The 25,215-nt window shown below is 41.2% G+C and overlaps 1 protein-coding gene across 2 annotated transcripts in view; it reads left to right on the top strand.

Annotated features, from left to right (window-relative positions):
• Nucleotides 1-25,215, top strand: part of LOC110154053 (dynein axonemal heavy chain 9) — a 567,616-nt gene that overhangs the window by 167,303 nt on the left and 375,098 nt on the right. For both annotated transcript variants that reach the window (XM_020917987.2, XM_055150409.1), the window contains exons 46-47: nucleotides 6,773-6,875; nucleotides 14,477-14,716. In XM_020917987.2, the coding sequence (XP_020773646.2) occupies nucleotides 6,773-6,875; nucleotides 14,477-14,716 (343 nt within the window). The remainder of the gene's footprint in view (nucleotides 1-6,772; nucleotides 6,876-14,476; nucleotides 14,717-25,215) is intronic.

Raw genomic sequence — 25,215 nt, 5'->3', positions numbered from 1 at the left:
TGTGTGTGTATCTGTGTGTATGTGTGTGTATCTGTGTGTATGTGTGTGTATCTGTGTGTATGTGTGTGTATCTGTGTGTATGTGTGTGTATGTGTGTGTATCTGTGTGTATGTGTGTGTATCTGTGTGTGTGGATCTGTGTGTGGGGTCAGTCTGTGGAATGGGTTGGGAGAAAACTTGAAGCAGTGCCCAAATATTCACAGCTTCAAAAGGAATTATAAAGAATTTTTGCTTTCGTGGTATAAGGTTGAGTGACAGCACTGGGTGATCTAAAAAAAATAAATAAATAAATGTATGTGTGTGTATATATATATATATATATATATATATATATATATATATATATATATATATATATATATATATATATATATATATGTGTGTACAGTACAAAATGGAAAAAATAAATACATTTTTGGGGTTAAAATTATATCTTGTATACATAATATGTAATTTTTGAAACTACATCATGAAGAGGGGTGGGTTAATATAAGTTTTTCTTCTTCCCACTCCTTTTCGAGAAATGTGCTTTTCTTTTGTTTACAGTGTGTATGTAGTATATATGATTATTGTTTCTTTCTTGGCACAAACTTGAAATAAAAACAAATCAATCAATCAATAAATAAATATTCAGGGTTTGTGCATTAAACATGTGTGAATGAAACAAAACACAACTCCAGGTCTGTTTGTGAGAAAATAAGATTACAACATAGATCAGAAAATAGCGTAATATGAGCCCGTCAAAACAAGAAGTGCACTCAGAACATTGATCTTAAAGTGAAAAGAGGCTCAGCTTTAGCTCCAAACTCCTCTCCATCTCACCAACAGCAAACAATCCAATTCATCATAAAATATTTAAAACTAAATTCACTCATAAGTACAAAGTTTCGAATTTGTAATTATCTTCTAAAATATTAAAAATCCAACTCATTGTTCTCAGTATCCTCTAAAATGTACAATTATCAAAGTCATCAGTGTTATTATCGTCTCAATCCATCAGCGACATCACCATTAAGACAAAGTTCATTAGTAAAACCCAACACATCTGCATCTGCAAAACACATCTACAGCACAATCACTCACAACCTTTCAGAGATTTTATAACCTTCAGTTTTGCTTTTGATGCTCTGAGTCTCCCCACGTTAAGTCACTCCCCCTTCAGAGCGCGATCACAACACAATCATCCCGTTCATGAAACTACTGCACCTCACGTCAGGTTTGTGAGGTTGCTGTGTACAATTTTATATTATGTTTTGGTATATTTAACGAGAGTTGTAAATAGGGCTTGGGAGAGATCACTAGATTATTCAAACGTGCATGGATGGGATCTCTTCAGGCAGGTTTATGAGGAGAGAACAATTATTACACGGTAGAAAGCTCCACAAATAAATGACGCATAATAGGCCCTCTTAAACCTAAACACAGTGTACTTATTTGTTTGTATAAAGCACATTTGGCTGTAATCAGTGATCCCCAACCTCCCTGATGAGTAAAGTCTAAAAGTTTTACAAAAATGGCAGCTGTTCAAAACTGAATAATGATAAAACTACACTTTGACACTTTGAAAACAGCATGTTGCAGTGTAGGTAATTGGTATTGTGTGCACATACTGGGCTCTATAGTAGGAGTTCATACACAATTTTTGTATGATGTGTGCATTTGTGAGCACTTGTACCACTGTCGCGGGAGGAAACACACCGTGTAGGTGGGATGAATGTGACCTGGTCATTCAGACTGAAGTCGCATGTCAAAAGATCGGAAATGTATCGGATTTAGGAGCACATATCCAAGTGGCCTGGGTCACATTTGAAAAAAATCTGATCTGTGTGGTTCAGACTGTCATTAAAAGATCAGATACAGGAGCATAGGGGCCAAAAAAATCTGATTTGGGTCACTTCAAGCTGCAGTGTGAACGTAGCCTAAGGAGCAGTTATAGGCTGCGTTCACACTGCAGGGCTTAATGCTCAGTTCTGTTTTTTTTTTTTTTTTTTGTGAAATCCAATGTTTTTTGTGAGGTGGTTCACATTTCCAGTTAAATGTGACTTGTATGTGATCTCCAGTGTGAACTTTAAACACCTCAAAAGTGTCCTGCATGTGCACTGGAGACACGATGACGTCACACGCAGCAAGTGAGCTCAGTGTTTACAGAAGTTGCCTAAACGCTGGGCTTGTCTCCCAAAATATGGTCCAGTTCTTCTTAAAATGGACAGGTTACACATCCAGGGCCACTTAATTAGTTTGAGTCTTTAGCCTCATTGTATTTGGCTCACAGACTCTGAATATTTCATTGACATTGCAGCCAGGACTGTCTGCACCCGCACTCGGACATTTCTTTGGCAATCATTTCAGAAACCACCCAGTTCCGATAAGACTCCTCCAATTTGGCCTGAATACAGCGATCCCTCCTAAATATGAATTAACTTGTTAACCTCACTTTCCCTCCATTGATGAGACTCAGAGCCTTCAGAACCTTCAGAGCCTGAAAATTCTCTTGCGTTGTCGTCCGCCGTGGTTGTAGCTTTCTAACAGTTTCCGCCTACTTCAGTGCAGAATAGTGACATTTGTCGCTTGTTGATAACGTGTAGGTGGGATGAATGCGCCTTGGCCGTTCAGACTGAAGTCACATGTCAAAAGATCAGATATGTATCGGTTTCAGGAGCACATATCCAAGTGGCCTGGGTCACAATTGAAAAAATCAGATCTGTGTGGTTCAGACTGTCATTAAAAGATCAGATACAGGAACATAGGGGACAAAAAATCGGATTTGGGTCACTTTACGCTGCAGTCTCATCATAGCCTTTGTGACACCGGAATAAATGTATTAGTTGCGCTCAGGAGCCTAATATCCAAGTACACCTGCTCCAAGTACTCACTCTCATGACTAACAACCTTCAACTAAACCACCTCCCCATTTCACATCTGATTACATGTCCCAGTGAAAAGACAATCATGTTGCAGTTTTCCATTTAGCATATGATGGGACAAACCCTAGTTGTTTTTTCCCATGGTAGATTATCTTAATAAGTCAGCTGATACGTCATTCATATAGGCTGAATGATTAACACTTTAATGAGAATTACATATATAAATGAGTAACACTTTAATGATACTTAATGAGAAATACATATATAGCATAAAATTCTCTAACAGTCACAATAAAATCTGTGTTTAAAAGAACTGGATTTTACTTGTTGAATCTTTGCCATAAAACGTTTTGACTCAGCTGTAGACCTCATAAGACCAGTGATATCTGATGAGGGACACACCACAGACCCTACAGTGAGACAATGATTTATCTGGAATGTTTCACAGTATGGCATTAAACCTATAAAAGCTATCCAAAAAGTATCACCAAGGAAACAGTACTGGAGGCACGGTTACTCAAATAAAACTTTAATCTGAGCTTTGTTTCACACACAAACCCTGCATGTTTCTTCTTCTATTTGAGTTCTTCTCTCAGACAGGAAACACTCAGTTGCACCTTGTGATGTCACGTGGTAATACAGGAAGTGCTCCACTGTGTTTTAATTTCCATACACTAGAATCATTTGGATGATTTCAGCTCTGGAGTTGCCGATCTCGACTGAACAAAAGGTAAAAAGAGCTGTTAACCTGAAAACTGCTTCATGACATCATGAGGTGGAACAGAGCATTTTGAGCTTTGGAAATGTAGATGTGAATGAAACAAAACACAACTCCAGGTCTGTTTTTGATAAGGTAACATTATTCTAACATGGTTTAAAGCTCACAAGAGTCAATTTGTCGTTAATATAGGGCCTTTAAACTAGACTCTTTGTATCTCTTTGTCCTCCCTCATGTCTTTCTTTCACTCTCTCTCCAGCTGTCTGTCTCTCTCTCTCTTATTTAGACTCTAACCACAGACAATTTAACCACATTAGAGCATGTACTACACGTGAGAGCCGCTCTGAGGTGACTCGGTTCTTCTATCTGACAAAATAGTCCCATCATTGCCATAAACGCAGTCCCTCAGCACCGGCCCCCTCCTCCTTTCATTGGCGCCTGATTTCTCTTAAAAGGATTTGGGAGCTCATCTCTTTCTGAACACGGCTGGTTCCACTGCGTCTGTCACACGCACTCACTGGCTTAGACATGCTCGGCGCCACAGATACTCCCGGGGCATCAGGTATAAGAAATGACGAGGGAGAAGGATGCTACGGGCCGCGCCAGCTTAAGAGGCATTTCAGGCGTTCATCTCACACGAGGGGAGGAGCGGATCGCAGTATTCAAGCTCTTTAAAGGGCCCAGATTGCACCATTTTCTGCTCTTGGTGCGATCATTTAATCAAAAACCTACTTGGAATTGTGTTTTATGTCATTCACTCAGGTTTAACACAGAAACCCGGTACATTTAGGGAATCAAGTTTGAGAGAGGTAGTTCAAAGAACACTTTTAAAACATCAAGCAAAAATAATACATCAAAATACCAAAAAAAAAAAAAAATCTTACACAAATATAAAATAAAATAAAATAAAATAAATCAATCTGCAATCAAATGATTTGTGTAGTTGTGTAAAATATCTGTCTTTCCCTCTTTGGAAACATGTAGTTTTAGTTCCACATCTTTCTCAGTTGTGTTTGATGCCGTTCTCTTTGGTTGATTTTTGGTTGCAGCTTTGGCACAAATGGACAGTTGGACAGCTGAGCTTGGCGCCTGCTCCTGAAGCTGTTATAGATGTTTCCTGCAGCAGTCCAGTGGACTCCAACACAGACAATAAGGCTGCATTCAGACTGCAGCCTGAAGTGACCCAAATCCGATTTTTTGGCTTCTATGTGACCTGTATCCGATCTTTTAGTGACAGTCTGAATGGCACAGATCCGAATTTTTCAAATGCGACCCAGGCCTCTTGGATATGTGGTCCTGAATCCGATACATATCCGATCTTTTGACATGCGACAGTCTGAACAGCCAAAGCGCATCCATCTGACCTATACGTCATTAACAAGCGACAAACGTCACTATTCTGCGCTGAAGCAGGCGGAAACCGGAACTGTAAAATCGCCAGGTGCTCAATGCTCGCGACCATATTTGGACAACTTCCGTAAACACAGAGCATGCTCACTGCGGTTGACGCATGCGGTTGACGTCATCGTGTCCTCCAGTGCGCATGCGGGACACTTTCGGGCCGTTTACCGTTCACACTGAAGTCACAGACAAGTCGCATTTAATTGGAAATTTGAACAACCTCGCAAAAACATCGGATTTCACAAAAAAATCGGAATTGAGCAGTAAGCCCTGCAGTCTGAACGTAGCCTAAGTTTGTCCAGCACTTCCACTGTAGAATAACATTGTTCTAGAAGAAGCGTCCACCACAGAACGTTGAATATTAGAAAAGCTCTGAGCACCAAAACTTCAACAGGAAACATCCACAACACCTTCAGGAGCTCCAAGCTCAGCTGTCCGTCAAACAGAAATTAGCCAATTAGAATGCACCAATGAAAATCCCGCCCACCTGTCACGTTTATGTCAAAATATCAGGGAACTAATTGTGAAAATGCAACTTTTTCCTTTTAAAATGCCTTGACAAGACTTTGGTTCTGTCATAAACCAGAGAAGATTAAAACATGCTTAAAAATTATGATTCTGATTATTATTTGTATTACTTTTTTACTACATATTACACTGTATTTCAGTTATTGTTACATTCCTCACAATTACACACACAATTTGATTGCAGTCTATATATATTTGAAAGCATTTCTTGAATTGTATAATTCCAAACTGATTCCATAAACATTTAGTTCTTCTAGTAAGTAAGTCTTTTATTTATATAGCACTTTTCATCCACTTTTTTTTGTCCCCAAAGACACTTTACAGAGCATTATTCAGCATTATTCATTCATTCTATACCTGGTGATGGTGAGTTACCATTGAAGCCACAGCTGCCCTGGGGCACACTGACAGAGGCACAGCTGCCATGCCAATTGGCACCATCAGTCCCTCCGACCATCACTCACACTAGGCATTGTGGGTGAAGTGTCTTGCCTAAGGACACAATGATTGAATTGATTGTATTTAACTGACCTTGACTATCGACTGTTCTTGGAGACCTGGAGCATGTTTAGGGTTGATGGGGGAAACCAGAGCACCTGGAGGAAACCCATTCAAGACACGGGGAGAAACATGCAAAGTCCACACAGAAAGGCCCAGGCGACCTGGGGATTGAACCCAGAACCTTCTTGCTGTGAGGCATGAGTGCTAGCCACTCAGCCACTGTGTCACCAGCACACCCCTGTTCTCTCAGACACAAAGCTCTCTGATCATTGCTCCACTATGTTTTTAAACTCCATACACCTTCACATGTATCAATGGGATGATTTCAGATCTGTATGAATTAACATTCATGTGTGAATGAAACAAAACACAGCTCCAGGTGTGTTTGTGATGAGGAAACAACATATTAACATAGCTCAAAGCTCAAGAGTCCATTTTTACATAAAATAGAACTTTTAAACAAGTCTAACACATAAAATTACTGTCAGAAGCTGGTCAGCACTAGCCGACAGTTTTTCATTTCAAAACACTTAAACAGAACCATAAACACTCACATTAATCACAGGTTCTTAAAAATGTGCTCTTTAAATCCTTTTTTTTTTTTTTTGAGTTTTCAGACAGTTGAAAAACTTTTTTGTCAGTGATTGCTCGTGTGTGCTTTATGTCATCTGAACATTTCACCATACACATAACATGCAGGACACCCCCAGCGTGACCTCAAAGTATCTGTTTGAGTCTAAGGTGCGTCTGTGTGTGTGCAGGTATGACCGGAGTAAGCTGGTGTTGAAGGAGATCCACAATGTGCAGTATGTGACCTGCATGAACCCCACGGCCGGCAGCTTCACCATCAACCCCCGACTCCAGGTACGATTTTACTACACCATTTCTATTTAAGAGAGGATAATTTGACTTTTACGGGGTATTAACCACTAATGCATCACATATTTAGATCACCATGTGACCTTTTATTGTTTGAAAATGCTATATTTGCCAAAAAAACAATATATGAACATTCAAAAAGAGGTTTGAGATGTCCTCCATGCTTCAGTATTTTAGCGTTATCTCCTGGGCCTGAGTAGTTTCATTAGTGGGATGCACACTTTAGCGCTCTGAAGGGGGAGTGACTTAGTGAGAGGAGCAAAGGGATGGGAGAGTCTTATAATTTATCAAACATGTAAATACCTTGTTTTTGGTGAATATAGCATTTTCTAAACACTAAAAGGTAGCACAGTGATCTAAAAAGGCAGTTAACAGCCCAGATTATCGTCTTTAAGGAAGCTTTTATAGTTTTATAAATGAGACCCCTGCTCCTGTAAACCCATCCTAATCTCATAAAAGAACCATTTACCTGTATGATTTTCCTCTATCATAGTCATTAAGACACAAACCGATGCTGTAATCATGCTCAGTGAATTAGATTTGAATAGCTTTGAACTGGAACTCACTTCTTTTTTTTTTTTTTTTTTTTTTTTTTTTTTTGGATTACTTTAATGAATGCCAGCTCGCCATTAGGGGAGAACTGTTCTGCTGTACATTCAGTGTTGGGCAAGTTACTTCAAAACTGTCATGCACTATTTATTACTTGTTACTCAGAGTGGGCAAAAAAATAGAAATATTGATATATATTGTATCGTTTAATGTGATGATACAGTATCGATATCTTAGGCTGCTGTATCAATATATCTCCAAGAGTATTTTTTGGTATATTTTACTCAGTTATTTTGTTACAGTTTGTTTCTTACCATTGTCTGTATCCTCAACTTTACCATTGTTGGTGCACTTATGTTATACTACCAAGATATAACAGTGACTCTCTGTCTGCACAATTCATATAGTTTAATTCAAAATGCCTGAAAAATGCAAAAGAAGCTCATTGTGTTAGATTATGAAGAGCAGGGATGGGATTAAATACATTTTCTTCTTCTCCCACACCTTTTTGGGCAAAAAAATAAAAATACATTAATAATAATAATAATAATAATAATAATAATAATTTGTTGTTGTTATTTTCATTTCTATTATGATTTCACTGTTGTCATATGTTCCATTGTATATGAATGTAAATCTTTACTTGCCCAAAATAAATGCATAAATAAAAAATAATTACAGTGCAACAGTTTTGTTCATGTGACACATTTGACATTTTCTCTTGAGGATTAAAATGTTTGTGTTTCATATGAACTTTACACAAAGACTTTTAGTGTCTCAGACATGATTTAGCCTTTATTTTTATTGAACCACATCGAATCAATTTGAAATATATCATATCAAATTGAAAATGCACTGTATGTAGATATGTATCATATCGTGGTCCATGTATCGAGGTATGTATCGTATCTGCAGCTTCTTAATGATACCGGCCCTACTTGTTACTGTCATTTCAAAGTAATTTGTTACATTACAATATTACTGTATTTAAAACGTAAGGCACTACACTACTACTGCATTAATTTTAAGGTACTCTCACCAAAATAACTGGAAATATGGATTTGGCAATCTAAATGTAGCTCATGGTGCTCAGTTATCTCATCACACATCCAGTGAAGTGATGTGGGATCTGACTGAGCCAAACAGGATGTAGAGTCAGGATCACTAATCTGCAGCTTCACCTCGGTCCGTGCTCTGTGTGGATGTAAACAAACACACGTGAGGAACTACTCTCACCTTTTTACTGTCAAAGAATGCCTCGAATATTCTATGGATAAAGAGGATGAGATGTTGCAGTTTGTATTTACAACTTTACGAGAGGTGAGGAATAATTATGTTTTCTATTTCCTGAGTTTGAATGTTACATCTCTTTGTCTGTCACGCCGTCTGCACCTGACACTCTCATTTATTGGCTGTTGCTGTAGCGTTGATGTTTGGTGGTTACGATCTGACGGAGCAATTCAGAGTCACACACACACAAGCCTCACAGAAGCTTCAAAATCACACTCAAAGACAAAAGTCTGTTCACGCCAATCAGGCAGATTCTCCTGTAGTGTGCAGCGGCCTTTAATACTATATTTGACTTGATTTACAACGATGTTATATGTCTGTTCTGATCTGATCAGACGTTTCACCGCTGCTGATCTTGCGGTGATTTTCTCGAATTTGTATGAAGAAAAACAAAAAACCCACCACTTCAATCCAGGTTAAAAATGCACTGTAACGCACGTAACTGACATTTGTACTGAGTAAAATATTACCTTTTACTTTTTTTTCTACACTTCCTTACATTACTGCGTTACAGTAAAAAGCAATGATTACAGTCATTTGTTACTTTTGTAACGCGTTACTCTCAATAATGTGTGCATTTCTTTAAAGTGTAAAATGCCAGTTAGACTCCCTGCTGTTTCAGTCTTAAACCCTGTTTGCACGGGATAAGTCCAACCTGGGGATGTCTGGTAATGTGCAAATTCCCGTCCCACTTCCGTGTTACTTGCAGCACATTCACACGGGATAAGCAAAGTCCATAAATGACTCTATTTTACTGACATTGACTGAGATTGAAAGAGAAAAGAACAGAACAGAAAAGAAAGATAGAAAAGGTGCAATTACAACAAACACTGAGATGCAGATTCGTCCGGGACTAGTATTATCCCGGACGTCTGATATAGTAGGTCATTTGTGGCAGAACTTTTACTTTACACATTACAGACATGATACATTTGCACAGGATTAAGATCTCAGGCTCCTCTCCAATTATTTCAAATCACCAAAGGTCCACAGGTAAAACTAATCCCGTGCAAATACGGCTTTAGAATAGTATTTTATGCATGTCAGTGCTATTGAAAATCTAATCAAAGTCAGTTTTTGAGAGTTAGTTTATAGAGTCTATATTTTCATTGGCTCATTTATCCGCTTTGTATTTTACCAATAACGACTTTGTTTGCATTTAATAATAGTCATCTGAAAGTCCAAAAGTTTGTTCCTTACCCTCCAACTTGAAATGATGTTAGCCTAAGCCCGCTAAGCCTCGGAGACTTAACTCAAGTAATGTACAATATGTATGCATGCATTATTATCAGAGAGATGAAGCTTTTATTATCGCAAATACAGTATCTTTCATGTAAGAAAAGCAAAATAAAGCCAGGCTCTTTGGGGATTATTGGTATCAGAGTATCGATACTGACAGATGTGTGTATGTGTGCTGCTCTGCAAATATCAATACTGTTATTCTGCTCATTTTAGTGCTGGTTTTAGCCATTTTTTTCTTAATTTTGGATCAAACACTCTGACAGATCCATGTCTCTGTGTTTTGTTAGTTCTTTAGAGCCTGTTTGAAGAAGATACTTTGCAGCTGATGTCTTCAACATTCCGTGCGGGTGTAAACACTAACTGTAGGCCCTGCTCTGTCTGAGGCTTCTTAGACTTTAATCTGAGTTTAATTTTAACACAATCTGACCATAAAGAACTGGATTAACTGGAACTGTAACAGGTGAGTGGACTTGTGCTGTTTAACAAGTCTCTCTCAAATAACATTACAGTAACAAGGGAGCTCTTCTGTTAGTCGCTCTCACCTTTTATGGAGAGGAGAAAATTCAGTTTGTCGACTGGACAAAGTTAGTTTGGTTGAAGACGTTTCGCAGCTCATCCAAGATGCTTCTTCACTTCTGGTCGGACGCTGGTGAACAATTCCTTATATCTGTCTGCAGGGAGTAACTAACTACTCTGAAACTAACACACACACTTGTTTACAGTTTCTGTTTGTTAGTTCGGTCTATTGACCTGTACAGGGTGTGGGGTCTAATTAGCAGAACAATTCATGGTCATAATGGAGCTTCCACACCTCTGGACTTGACCTGGATACACCTGTTGTTCTCTTGTTTGTTTAGATTTAGGTTTGAGGATGGAGTTGTAAATAGGAGATAGATGGTGTCTGAGGCCTCCATTTCTGTTTAGAGAAGGATTCTCTTTCTTAACAAATATGGCTTCTTTCACTCCCCTCTCAAACCATTTCTTTTCTCTGGCTAAAATCTGTACCTCACTGTCCTCAAAGGAGTGGCCTGTGGCTTTTAAGTGGAAATGTACAGCAGACTGAGGTCCACTGCTGCTCTCTAGTCTGTCACCTCTCGTCACATTTTAGTTGAAAATCAAACTCCTAAACAGGACCATAAACGCTCGTGTTATCACAGGCTCCTGAAATGAGGTGTTTAAATCCATTTAGTGTTAAAACTTGCAGATGTGTGCATTGTGCCACCATAGCAACTGCTGAACATTCCTTCAGGTACAGATACATGTAGAACACCCCCTGCATGGTGTCAGTACATGTACTTATTGAATTTGTATTGATTGACCCACAAGGCTGCCCAAATACCCCCAAACATACTTGTACTTTAACCTGTGGGATCACTCACACCTGTCAGTAGATCAGAAGATCAATTCACTCTTGTCAGTGTAAGAAACTTAAACCTAGACAAACTTTATTGATCCACAAGGAAAAGGATTTGGACACAGGAGTCACACATAAGTAGCAAAAAAGATAGCAAGAAATAGGAGTCAAATAAGACATAATTAAACAAATGTAAATATACAAGTCAAAATAAAATAGAAAAATAAGTCATAAAATATAAAATCTCAGTATTATCTTTTCCATAAGGGTGAATTCTGCAGTTGTAGGGAGTATTATCTGTTACATGAGGGTGAGTTGTTATACAGTTGTAGGGAGTATTATCTGTTACATGAGGGTGAGTTGTTGTACAGTTGTAGGGAGTATTATCTATTACATGAGGGTGAGTTGTTGTACAGTTGTAGGGAGTATTATCTGTTCCTTAAGGGTGAGTTGTTGTACAGTTGTAGAGAATATTATCCATTACATAAAGGTGAGTTGTTGGAATACACCCAAAAATCATTTACTAACTTGTTTTTGGTCTAAAATAAACTTTCAGAACAGTCAATTATGCTTTCAGTGTTTTGCTGAAAGTATTTTGGATCGTTTCGCTCAAATTTCCCCCTGCCCACCTCCTCCCCTCCAAAAATAAATAAATGAAAATCAATGCAAAAATATGTTTGCAGTTTAATAAATGTGCGTGTAGATTTTGTGCTGGAGTGTAGACCTCCACTTCTCTTGTGAGTCTGGAGCTTTGTAAATCTGGTGAAAGATTGAGGTTTTCACTGCCCTCCAAAATGTGGACACCTCACAACAATTCTCCACAATCTCTGAAACGATTGACTGCTTCCCTCCTCAGCACCTCCCCCTGCAGTGTGGAGTATGGAGGTGATGGTTCTTCATCTCCCAGGGCGCCACTGTAACATAGATTCATCCATCCATCCATGCATTTTCTTCCACTTATTCCGGGCCGGGTTGTGGGGGGAGCAGTCTAAGCAGGGACTCCCAGACTTCCTTCACTCCAGACACATCCTCCAGCTCCTCCGGGGGGACACCGAGGCGTTCCCAGGCCAGCCGAGAGACATAGTCCCTCCAGCGTGTCCTGGGTCTTCCCCAGGGCCTCCTCCCGGTGGGACATGCCCAGAACACCTCCCGAGGGAGGCGTCCAGGAGGCATCCGGAACAGATGCCCGAGCCACTTCAACTGGCTCCTCTTGACGTGGAGAAGCAGCAGCTCTACTCCGAGCTCCTCCTGTGTGACTGAGCCCCTCACCCTATCTCTAAGGGAGCGCCCAGCCACCCTGCGGAGGAAACTCATTTCGAGCACTTGTATTAGCGATCTCATCCTTTCGGTCACTACCCAGAGCTCATGACCAGAGGTGAGAGTAGAAACGAAGACTGACCGGTAAATCGAGAGCTTAGCCTTTCAACTCAGCTCCTCTTCACCAGAACGGTCCGATACAGCGACCGCATCACTGCAGACGCTGCACCGATCCACCTGTCAATCTCACGCTCCATCCTCCCCTCACTCGAGAAGAAGACCCTGAGATTCTTGAACTCCTCCACTTGAGGCAGGGACTCATTCACACTGAATTATTGATAATGTTGTGAGTGTTGTTTTGGAGATCTGTAAAACAAGAGTGTTGGCTATTGTTTGTAATAAAAAAAAAAAAGTCATAAAAAGTAGCAAAAAAGGTTTTACGTATACAGCACAGATCACCTGAGGGTTTTTTCATGACTGATGCTGATATGACTGTTTACAATCTAAAGCAGCTGAATCCGATAAGTTCTGCCAGTATTTCTGGGCTGATATATTAGTATTTTTTGGACAATAAGGCACATCAGATTACAAAGGACAATATCAGTAATGTTGAATTCTCTCGTCTATTTTCATATGTAAGGCGCATTAAGCAAAACAAACAGTCAGATAAGTCAAACTTCAACTCATTCACAAAAACTCTCAACACTGTTCAGTTGTAACAGATACACTCACTTTTTCAGTTCATTCCTCTTCCACAAATCAATCAAATTCTTCATCTTCATAATCTTCTGAGATTAACAGTTGGGCAATTTCGGTATCAAGCCCAGATCCCTCTCGTTATTATCCAAGTCAGTCTTGTCGCTGTTACTTTGCTCTTTTGTGATGATTCTGGCCTTCGTGAAAGCTCAAACGACACTTGAGACTGATCCTTAGATGCCACCATCCATTGGCAGATCGTGGTGTAGTTCGCCCGCCGTTGCCTCCCTGTCTTGGTAAATGTGTTTTACTTCCCAAGGCTCCTGAATACAAGAACCTTAATGCTCTGACAATCCATCAAGCGGCGTGGCTTCATAGCTTACCAAAGTCGTACTAAAACGTAAAACACAACGGACTCCAGACTCTCCAAAGAAGTACAAATTGCACGAAGAAAAGTATAGTAAAAAGGCCTTTATTTAGATGGCTATAGCTCAGTACTAAAACATTTTGACAGATTTTTGAGCGCCGTGTACCACATAAAATTGGTTCGAGGTCAGTAAACACAACCAGAATTAATACATAAGGTGCACCGGATTATAAGGCGCACTGTCAATTTTTGAGAGAGGATTTTAAGTGCGCCCTATAGTCCAAAAAAATACGGTAGGTTTAGATTATTTTCCCCAAGTTTTGTAATTAAAATTTACCTCAAACTCACCCACAGCTGTTTTTTTTTTTTTTGCATAAATCTATACGAGAGCAGTGAAGTAGTCACAAAATGTCAGTTATCTCTTTGCATGTGTACTATTTAGGCAGGAGGTCGGACTAAATAATATCTCAACCCATGCTGGAGATTTAAGGACAATAGCTGATGTTCAAAAAAATATCGGCCCATTATATAGGCCTATAAAGTATATCTTTCTAATTTAAAGTGATATTAACAACATGCTTTTAAATGTTGTTAATGTATCTTCTGATTATTGTTGTCAAGATACACCAAAATAACCTTGGAGACCTTGGAGAAAGCAGGCGCCTGATTTGTCTGTTATTAATGTTCATAGCTTGATTTAAGGACAACAAAGTGAAATAAAAAAAAAATAAATAAAAAAAATCAGTTCTGCTTATAAACTCATGCTCTATGGTAACAGACTGATGTGACCCTCTGATGCGACTGACCCTCTGTCTCTGTGTCTGTCTCCAGCGTCACTTCTGTGTCTTCGCCCTGTCCTTCCCCGGAGCCGAGGCCCTGAGCTCCATCTACACGTCCATCCTGTCGCAGCACCTGAAGGGCCCGGGCTTCAGCAGCGTCCTCTCCAAGAGCTGCCCCACCGTGGTGCAACTGTCCCTGGATCTGCACCAGCGCGTGGCCTCCACCTTCCTCCCCACTGCCCTCAAGTTCCACTACGTCTTCAACCTGCGCGACCTCTCCAACATCTTCCAGGTAACGCCTCGCTGTGGCCGACAGCCAGTTAGACAGCCTTGTTTTTTGGACCATGAATTTGCATTGACCCTTCCAGAACTAACAACATTTCCCTGATGCTAACTATACACACTGCTCTAATACAGGGGTGCTCACACTTTTTCAGCATATAAGCTACTTACAAAATGACCAAGTCATAATGATCTACCTAATACAAAGCCAAGCAAACTGCACTGAAACACTCTGTGCCCCTTTTTTGGACCCTCACCCACAGTTTGAGAACCCCTTCTTTAAGAGAACTTCCTCTGGCACTTTACACAAAACTGTGAAAAAAGTGAAGGAAGATTTTTAAACCTGTTTTTTAAAGTTCCAAACTGGAGTTGCATTCTTTTCTGGTTTTGCAGTGATATTTACCAGCTTCTGCACATTTACCAAACCAAACACACATCGTGACAAACACAGATGCATTTGTGCACTTTTGTTAGACAAACTTCAGCCAAATGTGGCAGTAGGTCTGTTCTGTAGATCTGCTCTATGCTGTAGACCTGCTTTGTGCCAACACTGGAACACAAATTTAGACTTGTTTTAGCTTCACGTTTGGTCTTGCTCTTCTAATCAGCCGCACTGTGGGAGGGGCTTGTGTTGGCTGTACGCAGGAAGGAGCGAGAGCGTGAAAAGGCGAGGGGCGGCGTGCTGACGTGAGGCAGATGGACAGGTAGGATGTTTAGAAAGTTGAACCTGCCCTGTGATGCACGCTGGTACACGAGGGCACACGCTGTTGCAGACGAGCCGTGCATAGGGAGCGTGTGTGTTTGTGATGTGCCGTAGAGTCTCCGCGGGTTTCAAATGAGCGCACAGGCTGCACTGAGACGCCCCACATGCTCCTGCACCCGCTACAAGTTTATTACCAACAGCAGCGGCCGTAATGAAATATGATTGCACTTGTTGAGTGTCAGACCTTGAGTGAGAGACAAGACCGAGTCCAAACACGAGTCCGAGACGAGACACGGCGATCTACCCACACGACCTTGGCGATCGACTGGTAGATTGCGATCGACTTATTGAGCACCCCTGATCTAATGTGATCTGACCATAAAGAACTGACTTAGCTGGAACTACAACACGTGAGATGGTTGAGTGCGTCGCAAATCACATTACAGTCACAAGTGAGCTAGCAACTGGAAACTGCTGAACATTCCTCCATAAACACACCCCAGTGTGGGGGTGACTTACATATGTATCTTACTTATCACGCAGCTTGTGACTATGTGTTACATCAGGCCTGGGCGGAGCCACATTAGGTCCTTTGGTCGACTCTGACCAGTTCATTTAAACTCATTTGGAAAAAATAAACATATTTTATCATTTGACCTCGTGCCTGGACTAAAACTGCATTGTTTTTTATTTTAGAGTTTTTTTTTAAATGATATATTTTGTTCGGCAACTTCACTTTTTCATTGTTTAGTCAGAACATCTCAGTTAAAACTCTTCCCAGTCTGAGCAGCTCATCTCAACAATGATATTCACTTTTTAATAAAGAAATACAATGAATATTATGCAGAATTGAATTAAGCATTTTGGCCACCACAATATTTTCTCATGTGGCCATGTTTCTCATGTGGCCACATGGAAAAAGAATTACCCACCTCAGTGTTACATATGAGATATTTATATCACCATGTTACATTTTCTTGTTTGGAAAATATACTTGCCTAAAACTTTGCCTCCCCACACTTCCCCTTCACTACACAATTGTCGAGTGAAATTATCTACTGAGCCACATGTTGAGTTTTTTGAGTTGGCAAAGTCCAGAGTTGGTCTAGCAGCAGTGGAGCTTTCCAATGGAGAACATAATTAGCAGTGTTCACGGTCAGAGTTCATTTAGCAGGTGGGAGCAGATGAGCCGTGTGCAACTGAATACTGATGCTGGTTAATAAAAGAAAGACCTCAGGTTGAGCTCACACTGTTCTCCAGTTCTCCTCCTTCACTTGGTTTGAGTTAACACTGTTCTCCAGTTCTCCTCCTTCACTTGGTTTGAGTTAACACAGTTCTCTAGTTCTCCTCCTTCACTCAGGTTGAGTTAACACTGTTCTCTAATTTCCTCCTTCATTCGGTTTGAGTTAACACAGTTCTCTAGTTCTCCTCCTTCACTTAGACAGGCCATGTTTTATGTGGAGCTGTGATCTCTCGACTGCACACGTGGAGAAACCAAGCTACTGTCTCTAATTTCTCATCTAAATGAGTATTGATTTAAGAGCCAGTGCTGAATAAGTGTAACAGAAAATACAATGGATTTGCACTTCCCTGGCTGTTCTGGGGATTTCATGTATTTAACTGAATGTAATATCAGAGCAGGAGCTGTCAGGGGAGAAGCTCTGGGCCATATTTCTGTCACAGTCCTCCACGGCTCTGCACAGGGCAGCCTCTCTCATTTAACTCTCCTCTATAATTAATACTGAGAGCCACTCAGCACCAGGACTTCATTTTTCATCTTCTATCCAGGAGTTTGTGAGACAGCTCCAAGTTCACTGTGGTATAGACAAAGGCCTTGTTCCTTTATGAAGCGTGCAGATGAAACACTGTTTGGACTGGGAGGCTGCTGTACTTTTGTTTATGTAGCTGTGTGTGCTGCAGATGGTTATCAGCTCTTATCTCACACACTTTAGATGCAATCAAATGATATGCTAAGAGTGGTTTGTCAGAGAAACACTGCTGCTTTTGTACACTGTGTATGAATGCTCCTGCACAGTGGAGCAGACACACACACACACGCACACACACTCTCACACAAAGTTACTTTTCTGCAGCACTCGGCAACTTTATGTCTGTGCAATTTTCCATACTTAAGATTGGTCACACACACACTCACACACACTCACACACACACACACAGTACACTGTCACATAGTCACACACAGTATAACAGACTCTTAAATAAATTTTGTTTTCCTCTTTAATTAGTCTTAAAACTGCCGTACCCTGAGCTGCTGCTTTCACTTGGGTAGAATAATTTGCAGTAAGTTTTTTTTACACCAGTTTTAACACCACCACTCACAGTGAGAGTTTGTAGATTTTGGCTAGAGTTTATTATTTAAACAGACTGTACTGTTTGTCAGCAGCTTTTGCTCTAACCAGAACTCAGATGTGCCATGGGTCAGTGTTTTGTTGGTGGGTGGTTCATCACTGAACCAGCACAGTGTAATTACTTTACTATCGTGCTACTGCTTTACCTGGAAATTAACCCCTTAATGCCGACTGTCACAGATATGTGACAAATCATTTGGATCAAGACTTAAGCTGAGATAATTGCAGCTGCATTTCTCCCATGCTAATTATTGCATATGCAGCACCTTAATAGGAACATTTTGTAAGCACTTGTTTCTAAGTTGTCACAAATGTGCAACATACCTAAATTTCTGTGTTTTCTAAATGTGTTTCCCACCTTCCAAGGTGGTTGGTCCCTCTCACCTTCATCCAGCTCGTGTCCTCTACCAGAGGCCTGGGAGCCTCATCTTTGCTGTTTCAGTACTGCACTTTTCTGTACTGAGATGTCTGATGTTTTTCCCGATATCTGCTGTAGCCTCTTCCAGTTTGGGGGTTACAGCCCCATGTGCTCCAATCACCACAGGCACCACTGATGCCTTTTACCTTCCAGGCCTTCTCCAGCTCCTCCTTGAGAGCTGGAGAAGTTGCTTTCCTTGTTGCCTCTTCAAGGTTGGCATTTGCTTGTGGGATACCAAGGTACTTGGAAATGTCCTCAACGTCTGCTATTGTTCCCTCTGGGAGTGAGACCCCCTCTGTGTGGACTACCCTCCCTCCCTTTGTCTCCATCCTACTACATTTCTCAAGTGTGAATGACATTCCAATGTCTGTACTGTAGATCCTGGTGGTGTGGATCAGTGAGTCGATGTCTCGCTCACTCTTAGCGTACAGCTGATGTCATCCATGTAGAGGAGGTGACTGATGGTGGCCCCGTTTCTGAGTCAGTATCCATAGCCAGTGTGGTCCATGATTTGGCTGAGAGGGTTCAGACCTATGCAGAACAGCAGTGGGGACAGTGAGTCTCCTTGGTATATGCCACATTTGATGGACACTTGTGCAGGTGGCTTCCCATTGGCTTCAAGGGTTTTCCACAACCGCATCGAGTTTGCAATGAACGCCCTTAGAGTCCTGTTGATATTGTACAGCTCCAAGCACTCAGTGATCCATGTGTGTGGCATTGAGTCGTAGGCTTTCTTGTAATCAATCCAGGCAGTGCACAGGTTGGTCTTACGGGTTCTGCAGTCGCGGGCGACTGTTCAGTCAACCAGGAGTTGGTGTTTGGCTCCCCTGGTGTTTTTGCCCATGCCCTTCTGTGCTGCACTCATGTACTGATTCATGTGCCCACTTATCTTAGCCGCAATGATGCCTGACATGAGCTTCCATGTTGTGGAGAGACAGGTTACTGGTCGATAGTTGGATGGGACTGCACCCTTTGAGGGATCCTTCAGGATCAGGTTCGTATGCCCTTGGGTTAACCATTCAGGGTGAGTCCCATCCTTTACCAGCTGGTTCATTTGTGCTGCCAGGCGCTCGTGGAGGGCAGTGAGCTTCTTTAGCCAGTATATGTGGATCATGTCAGCACCTGGTGTGGTGTGGTGGGTGTGGGTGACTGCCACTGTGATGGTGACTCTGGATTCTTTTTGTTATAGTTAAATGAATAATTTCAACTTAATTTACCATCTACTGAAAGGGAAAAACACACACAAAACATGTATTTATATACATCTATGTAAATTCAGGTGTTAAAGGGTTAATGTTTATCTTCATTTATTCCATTTCAGATGTTTTAATGGTTAATAAACACAAGACATTCTAAACAGTATCGCCTTTCCACAGATCTTCCACCAACACTCACTCTCTCACACACACTCACACACACACCCACACGCACACACACACACGCGCACGTGCACGCACGCACACACACACACGCACATGCTCTTGTTCACACACCCGCATTACTAGCCAATGCGGGTGCAAGGACACAAAGCCACATCAGTCTCACTGAGGCACATGGCATTCCCCATCTGGGCAGTACCCCGCTCAGCCTCTGAGATCAGGTCATTGGACATGGGCACACAGGTATGGCTGCATGTATTTTTATAGACACCATTAACTCTGCATTTCATTTGAATGCAAAACTCAGATTACTCTTCTGCCTCTTTAAAGCTCTTATATTACGCAAAATTGACTCTAGTTGACTAATTGACTATGTTAGAATGTTGTTACCTAATCAAAAACAGACCTGGAGTTGTGTTTTGTTTCTTTCACACGTTTAAGTAACTCTCTATTATTTCTCTGTTTACATCTCCAAAACTCAAATGCTCAAAGTGTTTTCAGTTTGAGAGAAAAACTGAGGGTGAAGAATGCAGCTTTTGTGTGTAAAACATGTGTGAATGAAACAAAACACAACTCCAGCTCAGTTTTAATGAGGAAACAACATTATAATGTATGGGCCCTTTATGCATAACCCCATTTTGAAGTCTCACATCGGTTCCCAGATTCCAAGCTCTGTGGAAGGGCCTTGTTTGAAGTTGTCTCTGCTCGAACCTGTGCAGAGTGACATTAACTCTGCCGGACAGCTGTGTGAGGGGGAAGACTTCAGAAGAGCGCTCCAAACGCTCCTTCATTGTAAAGAAGAGGCAGGATGCGTGTCACTCACTGCCCGCTGCTGTGACATTTCAGATGTTTGCCTTTGTTGGAAATAATTGGAACTTTTTGAGGTTGTTTTCCTCCAGTTTGCCACAGGGAAGCGTCTGATTATGATCAATTCTAATGAGCCGGAAAGAAACAACTGGGCGCGGGCAAACTCAAGGTTACTGCTTCATGAAAGAAAACAACAGAATAAAGTTAAGCGCTGCTTTCTTCTCCTCCTCTGCTCTGTCCGTTTAGCGCTTCCCCAGTTTTCACCTGTCAACATACACTACCAGCCAAGAGAAATGGTTCTTTATTCCCCTGATTATTTACACTGTGGATTCTCACTGAAGGCATCAAGACTATGAATGGACAAATATGGAATGTCGTAAACAAAAGATACACTTAAAATAACTTCCAATTTTTTGCAGGGCTGTCAACAAAGGAAAGGGAGAATACTTTGAGGATTTGAATATATAATATATTTTAAAAACACATTTATTGAGTTGTTTTTTTAAAGGTCTTATATTATGCAAAATTGACTCTTGTGAGCTTTAAAGGTCTGTTCAGACTGGGGAGCCAAGGCGTCCAGTTCACAGGCAACGTCTATGTAAATGCGAGTTTAGGGCGTCCTGCGTTTCTACAGCACGTCTTCAGGCGTCAGAGTGGTGCGAATCTGGCGTCAATGTGGTGTGTCTTGAGCGTTCAGGTGTCGACATTCTGGACATCCTGGGCATCCTGGGCATCCTGGACGTCAGCTTCAGAAGTTGAAAATGCTGAACTTTTGGCGTCAGATGTGCTGCGTCAACCAATCAGTGACAACTATCCAGTGACGTAGCAAATTATTAACTGGAAGATGGAGAAGAAAGCGAGAACGAAAGCCACAAACATTAGCAGAGTAGAAATATCTACATGGCATAACTTCTTGGGTTCTTTTTAAAGACAATACAGTAAAGTGTGTTTACCTTGTTGACATGTTTCAGCTGCTGCATCTTCAGAACTGTCACCGGTGTTGGTGGTGACGTGTCGTATATCAGCTGTTGTTACTTCCTGTAGGCGTGGTCAGCCTGATGCACCTGGCAGGTCTCTCAGACTGACCACGCCTCCCGTCGCCCAATGTTCTCTGGAGGAGGGTGTCCCAGGTGTGTGAAAGGAAGAACACTCTGTCATCATTCCTCCTGAAGATGGTTTGCAGCAGCAGCCGAAACATGTCAACAAGGTAAATACACTTTACTGTATTGACTTTAAAAAGAACCCAAGAAGTAAAAGTATATAAGAAGACATCATTGGCTTAATATACATGTCACAACCGCCGAGCTGATCAAGACTAGACCAGGACTGAACCAGTTCTAAACCAGGTCTAAACCAGGACTGGAACAGGACTGAACCAGTGTCATTAGTGTGTCATTAGCAGAGTATAAATATATACACGTCGCAGCCGCCGGGCCGATCTCCTCCGCTGATGGTTTTATGTAAAATATACACTAAAGACTCATCGTTCCGTGGAAAGATGGGAAATGGCACATGTTTCCAATGGACGTGCTGGACGCACATCAAGTATTTTTCTCCCATTCGTCCAACTAGAGGCATCCAGCGCAGTTTTTAGACGCTCCGGTCTGAATGGACCTTAATACATGTTCTAATGCTGTTACCTCTTCAAAACAAACCTGGAGTTGTGTTTTGCTTCATTCACACATGTTAGACTAATCCTTTATTATTAATCTATATCTCCAAAGCTCAAAACGCGCTGTTCCACCATGTGATGTCATGAAGTGAAATTCCAGATCTAAAATGATCCAAATGATTCTAGTGTGTGGAGTTTAAAAACACAGCAGAGCACTTACACTAGAACTAGTCTACTATAGGCCCTTTAACTTTTAAGAGTTGCTGTATACGTATATATCACTGGATGAGAGGGTGTGTCCAAACTTTTGACTCTTAGTGCAAATCTCCTCTTCTTTTCCAGCTTCCAATGATTACCTCCCCGAGTGGATGTTAAATCAGTCGTGCTTTAAGTGAAGTACAGTCTCCAAATTCCGCTAATAAGCCCAGACAGTCAGACAGTCCGAAGCGTTGTCAACAGTGTTCTCCATGACTAGCGCCGTATCAGACCCTCCCCATCCCCTCCTCATCTCCTCCCCACCCCCTCCCCATCCCCTCCCCTCGTCATCCTATGCCAGCCTCTCCCAGCTCCTCACACCGGATCCAGACAGAGGATGTGAGGATCCGTAGTTAGGGGCCCGGAGCAGCTGTCAGCGGGCGAGCAGACAGACGGACAGATCCAGCGCTTAAACCTTCTCCTCTGAGCGAACAAAGCAAAGATCAGCCACAGATCTGCCAGGAGAGCCCAGATGAGAAACAAAACAAACTCCTCGCGCTCGCGGACTCGCCTGTCTGCGCTCATATACAGGCGCCATATGGTGTTTTGTTTTGCTCCGGCTAAACACTAAACAATAAGAGTCGTGATTGACGCCATTACGCTGTGAAATGGAGTAGGACAGATCTATTAAAGTGTGTGGATTAGCGGGCTCTGAACGCTTCCGTGCATGTTTACTGTTGGTTGGGTTTTTGTCGTGCTTCTGCCTCAGATCAGCTCTTGAGTACACTTGTTTAGGAGTGCAAACACACATGGAGAAATGGTATCGCGTTGTGTGGCGAGATAAGTCTGTCTTTGTATTCTGAAAGTGAGGTCTGTACACAGTTTGCTTTGCGAGTTTGTTGAAAGGTCCTATGTTAGGTAAAAGTGACACTTGTGAATTTAAAGTCATGTTATAATGTTACGTCATAAAAAACAAAAGAGCAGTTTTGTTTCATTCACACATGTTTGAGTAATGCTGCATTATTAGTCTGTCTACATCTCCAAAGCTCCAAATGTTCTGTTCCACCTGTAATTTTCAAGAGAACAGCTCCTTTTACCTTTAGTTCAGTAGAGATTGGCCGATCCAGGGCAAAATGTATCCAGATGATTCTAATGAAGGTGTATAGAGTTTAAAAACACTTCCTGTATTGCCATATGACATCACAGGGTGCAACAAAGTGTTTGAGAGAAGAACTCTCTGTAAATATGCAGGGTTTGTTCTACACACACAATATGAGCTGGGGAAATCATTTCAAGTAGTCAGAGAGAGTCCAATTTATGTGCTAAAGCAGACCCCCATTCTGCAAAATTGAGTTTTCAAAATTGATTGTAACCATTTTATAGTGTTTTTTTCACTTTCTTATTGGCTTCCAATAGGCACAGCAGCTTTTTTTTAGATGAAAATCACAAGTTAAATGTGCAAATTACAACATAATGATCCATGGGTATCATAGATGCACCGATACTGATACTGGTATCGAATATCAGTGCAGACATTCATTGGTTCCTTGGATGTATTAAGACTATTTGCAGACTGATTTTAGCTCAGAACGTCTCATAATGTTTGAACTTCTATTCAATGAGCCTGTTCTGTAGTTATGTGGACGATAAATAACAGCTTTAAAACACAATTGTATAAGTTAACTGTGTTTAAATAAAATAAATGTCACTTTTTGTTAATATTGAGCAGATACTTAAAGTCAAATGATCAATAATGTATCAGAACTGAAAAAGCTGGAACGCTACATCCCTAAACTGCACTGTCTTCCTTAAGCATCTTGGTCGACCTTGTTGATTTTCAAGTGCACTATAAATAAAGTTAGGCTGGACAGGAGAGAGAGAGGAGAGTTTATTTCTCATCAGTATGGGACCTGGAGACACATTATGCTATTGTCCATTTAAGTCTGACCGTCTGCCCATGCTGCTATTTTAAGGTGTATTATACACTTTGCTAATCATAGATCAGGTTATAATCAAAGAATGCGCTGGCTAACAGTGACTCATTGTGATTAGAGAATACTTCTTCGAGTTGTTTGTGATCTCAGACTCATGACATGCTCCAAACTGAACCTGGCATTTACGTGACCTTACTGTCTGTCCTCACAAATCAATGGCGTTTGGCTGACTCACCGGCCGCTCTCAAAGAGTCATTTTGAAACCAAAGCCAAATAAACTGTGTATTATCATCTTTATGTAATTCTGCTTCTGACGTCAAGGAGCAGGAGCATGGAGCATTCATAAACTGCGTGGACAGGTTTTTAAAGGGGCTGTGCCTTTTCAAATCCACTTTTATAAGCTTTTAATCTTGATGTTCTAAAAGTATTCTCAGATCTTGTGTTTTGTCAAAGTTATATTTTGATTGACTGTTTTTACATCCCATCTATTCTGGACTACATTTCTATACTTACTGATGTTTTATTCCAAAAAGTTTAGACTCCATAAATGGAATTATCTGAGCGTGGTTTCCTTGGTTATGTGTTTCGTGTTCACGCTAAATTCTGATTCAGCAAGAAATTGTATGTTGCAAACATGGCTTTGTAGGGAAGAGATTTCAGCCAAGACTAAACAAAAGTGGTCATCTGAAGCCATGATGGTGCCCATCAACAAAGTCCTGAAGTTCCCTCACAGCTCTGTGTCAGTTCTGATCCAAAACTGTGGGCACAAAGGCTCCAACAAGGACTATGAAGTCATGACATGATCATCCAGCCTCACCACAGCTGAAGGTAACAGGCTCATGAGATGACCTGCACCTGCAGCAACAGTAACCCAGCTCCAACACTGACAAAGCCACGAATCCAGAGTCCTGCACAGGGTCAGGTACCTGTGGGGACAGACGGGTACAGGCAAATAGTTGCTGAAATGGGCAGGTTTTAACGTTCTGGAATTTTATGGGCGAGTATGTGGGCAGGTTGTGATTACACATGGGTAGGTCAGGACTAAACCAGGACTAAACCTGGACTACACCAGAACTAATCTTGAGCCCGTG

Source organism: Boleophthalmus pectinirostris, unplaced genomic scaffold, assembly GCF_026225935.1.
Source record: "Boleophthalmus pectinirostris isolate CB_2022bp ecotype Guang Dong unplaced genomic scaffold, ASM2622593v1 HiC_scaffold_14, whole genome shotgun sequence".
In the NCBI taxonomy this organism is placed as follows: domain Eukaryota; kingdom Metazoa; phylum Chordata; class Actinopteri; order Gobiiformes; family Gobiidae; genus Boleophthalmus; species Boleophthalmus pectinirostris.
This window is presented reverse-complemented; position numbering and strand designations above follow the sequence as displayed.